General features: G+C 47.6%; 1 protein-coding gene across 1 annotated transcript in view; it reads left to right on the top strand.

Annotated features, from left to right (window-relative positions):
- The window catches only part of LOC102044473 (UPF0488 protein C8orf33 homolog), an 8,415-nt gene that overhangs the window by 528 nt on the left and 1,999 nt on the right, over window positions 1-5,888 (top strand). The window contains exons 2-5 of the mRNA XM_005425192.2: window positions 684-771; window positions 3,280-3,414; window positions 3,615-4,297; window positions 5,773-5,863. Coding sequence (XP_005425249.1) covers window positions 3,351-3,414; window positions 3,615-4,297; window positions 5,773-5,863 — 838 coding nt within the window. The 5' untranslated portion in view covers window positions 684-771; window positions 3,280-3,350. The remainder of the gene's footprint in view (window positions 1-683; window positions 772-3,279; window positions 3,415-3,614; window positions 4,298-5,772; window positions 5,864-5,888) is intronic.

Here is a 5,888-nt window from a genome sequence, read left to right as displayed (position 1 = left end):
CCCGGTCCGCGCCCAGCCCCTCTCACCGCCCGGGCCCGGGCCCAGCTCCCGCAGGTTCTCCTTAAAGGCTTTCCGAGCTCTGGTGCCTTTCCCAATCCCTGCTCGTCTCCTTATCCTGAGCATTCTTTTCGTTCCCAGTGTTTTAGTGTGCCTTGTCCCCAGGCGGGCTGCAAACCTAACTTCCAGCTGCTTATCGAGAGGCAGCCAGCGTAGAAGTATAGCACATGGGGCCTCAAGGGTTTGTGTTTAGGCTAAAGATAAATTCTGTGTGTTACCAGAGCTGTGCTAAAGGGAAATTTCCTGCCGTGGAGACATTATGCCATTGCCTAAGCTTCAGGAAAAAAAAACGAGAAATCTTCCATTTGGGGCTTTTAAAAAGGGACAAGTGGAGAAAAAGATGAAAAAGAAATCTGTGGGAAGTCCTGGCTTGCCGGGAGTAGTAGGGTTTCCTGCCAGTAGGAGCTGTAATTTTTGTAATGCAGAGGGCTCATGTGGTGCACTCCACACAGGACATGTGTCCCGGTGCTGTGTTGATTTATGGTATAAATGAACTGTTACACAGCACACTTCCAATGTAAAGCCAGGTCTGACCTCCTGTGAGAAGGGTGGACTCAGAAAACTCAGTTTTGGAGGTGAGAGATTTGTGCTTCTAATCATTCTGCCTTCCCCACACGATATCCAAGGCTCCCCAAGATGTGTTTCAGGAGGAGCTGGAGTGGTGCATTTCACAGCTGGAGGCAGATCTCCATCTCACTCCACACCCCAAACTAGGTATGTTCCTCTTTATCAGCCCACATCCCCCCTATTCTGGCCTTGGGTGTGATTTAGCAGATGTGGATGTTTTTCTGTTTCTTCTCTCCTTTATATTTCCTGTTCTTGTGTTATTTGGGATTTGTTCTAAACACAGGACAACATTGGGTTTTAAGGACTGTGTTTCTGGAAGCAGTTTTATCTTTCATTCATGTAGTGTTTGTTCTCCCTGTTTTCTGTATTCTTTGTCATGTTCTTTTTTTCCCATATATTGACTTGTTTGGTTCTGCTACAGCTCTGCCTTTGTTTTGTTTTTCATCTTAAGGAGATACTGTGCCAGCATATCTGGCCCTCAAACACCAGTTTATTTTCGTGAAGCTTGTTCCAGGGAAAAATTACACGGAAGATAAAATTCTATAAGGTCATAGTTTGATCTCGTTTGTCCAATGTGTAGAGCTGCAGACACATGTCCTGCTGCTGGTCAGTACCTAACCTTGGCAGAGGACTGTGAACCCTATGTAAGATGCTCAGGTGAGTGTTTGCTGCTCCACCTGAGGATGGAGCAGTGACTGACAGGTGCCTACACCTTGTGCTTGAGCATCAGGCTCCAAGAAAAATTAAGGCTTGTGGGAGAGGGTTGTGATTGTCCATCCTGGAGAAGAGAAAGCTCTGGGGAGACTTCAGAGCCCCTTCCAGTGCCTAAAGGGGCTCCAGGAGAGCGGGAGAGGGACTTGGGACAAGGGATGGAGGGACAGGACAAGGGGGAATGGCTCCCCACTGCCTGAGATAATGCTTAGATCAGATACTAGGAAGGAATTCTTCCCTGTGAGGGTGGGGAGGCCCTGGCACAGGGTGCCCAGAGAAGCTGTGTCTGCCCCTGGATCCCTGAAGTGTCCAAGGCCAGGATTGACAGGGTTTGGAGCAACCTGGGATAGTGGAAGGTGTCCCTGCCCATGGCAGGAGTGGATGAGCTTTGAAGTTTCTGCCCAAGCTATTCTGTGATCAGACCATTTTGTCAGAAATGTGTCCTGTACTGGTCCCCAGTGCCCAGCAGGAGGGAAGGCAGCTCCTGGAGGGGAAGCAGGAGCTGAGCACAGGAAAGAGGCAGCAGAAGCAGTGCCCTGGCCAGAAAAGAACCCTTCTGCACAGTGTGTGAGCCAAGAAAGCTGAGCAGTGTTGCTGATGGTACCCAGGCTCTGCCTGGAGTCCCAGTTGCTGGAGAAGTCTGGTGAGGAGGCTGATCCAACATCTAGCCAGGAATTCAGGGTCTGAATCAATGAGTTGTTTGGCTGTACCACTGTATGCATGAGGTACTCAGCTTAGACTAACTCCCAGGTGAAGGAGGGAAGCAGCTCCCTGGAGCTTTCTCTAGCTCTTGTTGTGTAACTGGCCTGGATTGCAGCTAGCCAAACCCCTTGAAATAGGAGTTCATGTAGTCAGGACCCTGACACCAGATGCTGTGAAGGTACATCTCACTTCTGTCCCACCGTGGCTGGGGGTGCATCAGGCTCAGCATTGGCTGAGACAGGGAGGGGATTGTCCCACCCTGCCCTGCCCTGGGGCAGCCTCACCTCCAGTGCTGGGGGCACTTTGGGGCACCACAATATCAGAAGGGTCTGTGACTGTTCGAGAGTGTCCAAGGAGAGGGATATGAGGATGGGGAAGGGTCTCAAGGGGAAGCCATAGGAGGAGCAGCTGAGGGCACTTGGCTTGTTCAGCTGGAGGAGAGGAGATGGAGCACAGAGCTCACTGGGGTGCAGCTCCTCCTGAGGAGCAGCAGAGGGGCAGCTCTGACCTCTGCTCTCTGTGACCAGGGACAGGACCTGAGGGAATGGGTGGAGCTGTGTTAGGGGGTGATTTTTAGGCTGGATTAGGGACAGGTTCTTTCCTGAGAGGATGGTCAGGTGCTGCAGCTGGGAGAGGTGGGATATTCCCATTCCACAGTACTACTCTCAGGTTGTTCAGTGGCTTAAAATAAGTGGGACAAACACTGCAAGACTATATTTAGTGCTTCCAAGTTGAGGTTTTGGGGACCACTGTCACAGAACAACTCTGTTTTTTAGAGAATTTGTTCTAACACGAAAGCTTTGGATTCTTGTTGTGTTTAGGCTGGTTTGTAAGCAAGAGCAAGAGTCCTGCTTTTCAGGGTATGCCTTCTATCTAGATTTTTTCCAGTTTTCCAGAGAAGAGACACTGAGTTAGGTTCTGGAATTTGTCTTCTCTTGAGGGAAAGATTGCTAAGCCCTCTGTAGCTTCTGTGCCATTAGCAGTGCACTTACTGCAGTGTAAGAGTCTGACTGTAAGTAATAATTTAAGATTTCTTTTCCCTGTCTGTAGGAACATCTCACAGTATTTGAGCTTCTGGAAGCACTTGGAGTTCCCTTTCAATTGAATGCTAGTTATGGATTAGTTAGAGGTGATATGAACACAGAGCACATTAAGAGAAGAGTCACTCATCAGCATCCCACTGTGGATTTTAAGGCCCACTGTAAACTGCTTCTTGTCTCTCTTGGTGTTTTCTGAGTGCAGCAGAGGAGACCCAACACATTTTCAAGGTCCTGCACTCTCCTGCAAATCCTCTAGCAGAGAAGCAACAAGTGATGAGCAATGAGTTTGGGGATTGTCATCTCAAGATGGATGAGGGTCAGAAGAGCATTGAGAAAGGTGAGCTTCAGCTGTCTCTCGGGGGATGGTGAGATTTGGTTTTTTTTCTGTAGATTTCTTAGGTTGCAGCATTAATTGAGTCACCTCTCTGGCAGTGCCTTAGAGTGGAAGCTGCAGTGGCACCCCCATGGCACCCCCATGGTAGGAAATTGGTTCATTGAGAACACCAGTATTGAAACAATATTCTTTGTCTTTTCTAGGCATGACCCCTGATGTTGTGGAAGTACAGGCAAGCAAGGGGCAGACTGCAGATGGTGTGAAACAGTCTGACCCAACCCCTGAGGCAAAGCCTGAGTTGTTCACATCATCTGGCAGCAGCTTCCGATTTGATTTTACACTATCCAAGACCGACCCAGAAGCTGACCCTGGTGACAGTGGTGCTGAGCAGGTACAAAACAATGTCAGAGCCACCAAACAGGAGAACTGGAATGGCCCCTTGAGGTTTGCTGCCTCTGGACAAGAACCCAGGTTTGCTTTCAACTTTGCCGTCCCAGATGAAGACTGTCCTCGTCTTCAGTTACTTCCAGGAAGCCAGCATACAGAGGACACAGCAGATTCTTCACTGCCTGCTGAATCAGCAGCTCTGCCACAGGCTGCAGCCTTGCAGAAGCCTGAGGTGACTCAAGTGACAGGGAATGCACCCAAAGAGGATAGAAGCCATGTCACATCAGAGATCCCCCAAACAGAGACAGCCCCTGCAGATGAGGCAATGACAGAGAAATCAACAGGAGGTGGAGCTGCCCAGAAGAAAAAAAAGAAGAAACAAAAAGCACCTGTCAGTAAAACCAAAACAGAAGAAACTGAGACCAGCAGGAAGGCAAAGGTGGAAGCTAACAGCTGTCAAAATACAGATACTTCCCATCAGGATGAGAAGACCTCTCAGGTAATTAAATACTGATGGAATCCCATTATTTATAAACCCTCGAGCTAAAGAGACACTTTATCTCTTTGCACAGATGAACAATTAGCATACTGCCCTGAGATGGAAGCTGAAAGACCACATTTGCTGCTTACATGTTCCAGCAGCTGTTTGCTTTCTCTGCTACACAGCTGAGGAACATGACCACAGCAAAGGAAGTTAATGGTCCTTCAGATTTGTGCTGAAAGATTTCATGTTTAGGCTTGTGACAGCTAATCCTGGGGAGCTGGATGCCATGTTTTCTTAAGAAAATAAAAACAGGAAATGGAGGTAACTGTCTTTAGTTTGTGCCAAGCTGGCGCCTTGTGGGTGCTGAGCCAGGCCCTGTAGCTCTGATGTGTGTGTTGCAGGATGAATTGCTTTTGTAGTACAAGGAGCAAAGCCAAGGCACAGAACTGCCACCTGGTGTATCCAAGGACCTGTGGTAGAGCTCAAGGGTGCTTCCAAGAAGGTTCCTCTGTAGGACATGGCCCAGAAATCAACTGAAATTGCACTTTATGTGTAAACACAACATTAAGGCACACCCTGAGGTCTTCTGTTCTGCTATGGTCAGGGTGTTAATTTTATTTCACTTTTCAGCACTGGTGTAGGTTTTACTAACAAACAGTGCCAGCTGATCCATACTATAACACAAGATTGCACAAAACCTTCCTTTTCTTAATATTTTACAAGGAAATTGCACTGAGTGTTCATCTGCCTCTGGAACATTTCATCCAAAAGTCTGCTTCACCTGCAGTCCTACTGATAAACACTGCTGAGCACCAGAGACATAGGAAGAGTTGAAGGTCAGGTAAAGCCCTTCCAGTCCTTTGGAAGGACACTGTTATAGGTAAAAGGAGACAGTGTGAGGGCATTTGTATTTACATGTACATAACAGTTAAGAATTGCTTCAGTCTCAGGGTGCAGCCCTGTTTCCCTGTCCCACTGCGGAGCTAGCCGGCTGGCTTTGCTCAGTGGTGCTTGGCTTCCTTCATCTCCATGGGCTTCATTTTCCTTGTCCCTCATCATTTCTGGCTGAGCAAGCGCAGAGGAGCTGAGAAGAAAGACTCAGCTTCTGATTTTGTCCATTGTTTGCTTATTTAAATTTTGTGCAGGTTTGAGTATAGGGGCTTTTTGTTGTTAATGTTTATTTCTCCCATCTGTAAGTTTCTTTGAAAGCTGAACAGCTTTCCAGAAAACAGCACCTTCTGAGTGGCAGCCACACATTAAATCCATCTAATAGAGACAGTGAGTTGCAACTAAAGATTTGCACAGTGCTTTTAGTTTATCTGATGAAAAACACAAGAGGGAAAATGTCATGAAGTCTATTAAGTGATTGCCAGAACATAATATTTCAACTAGTCCTGACTTTATGGAGTTCCCTTTCATCCTGTGTAGCAATTGCTGCTGTAATTTTTGGGTGATTTACTTCCTCTTGCTCATGTGCCTCATGTTGATAGCAGTCAGATGAGCAGCTGTGGAAGGAGGTGGACTGGTGTGTGAACCAGCTGGAACTCGGCTTGAAGACACAGAAACCCACTCCAAAGCAGGGTAAGTATTGAAGTAAAGAAGAGTT

This window comes from Geospiza fortis, unplaced genomic scaffold (genome assembly GCF_000277835.1).
Source record: "Geospiza fortis unplaced genomic scaffold, GeoFor_1.0 scaffold114, whole genome shotgun sequence".
Classification (NCBI taxonomy): Eukaryota; Metazoa; Chordata; class Aves; order Passeriformes; family Thraupidae; genus Geospiza; species Geospiza fortis.
Note: the sequence above shows the minus strand (reverse complement) of the source record. Positions and strands in the feature narration are given on the sequence as shown.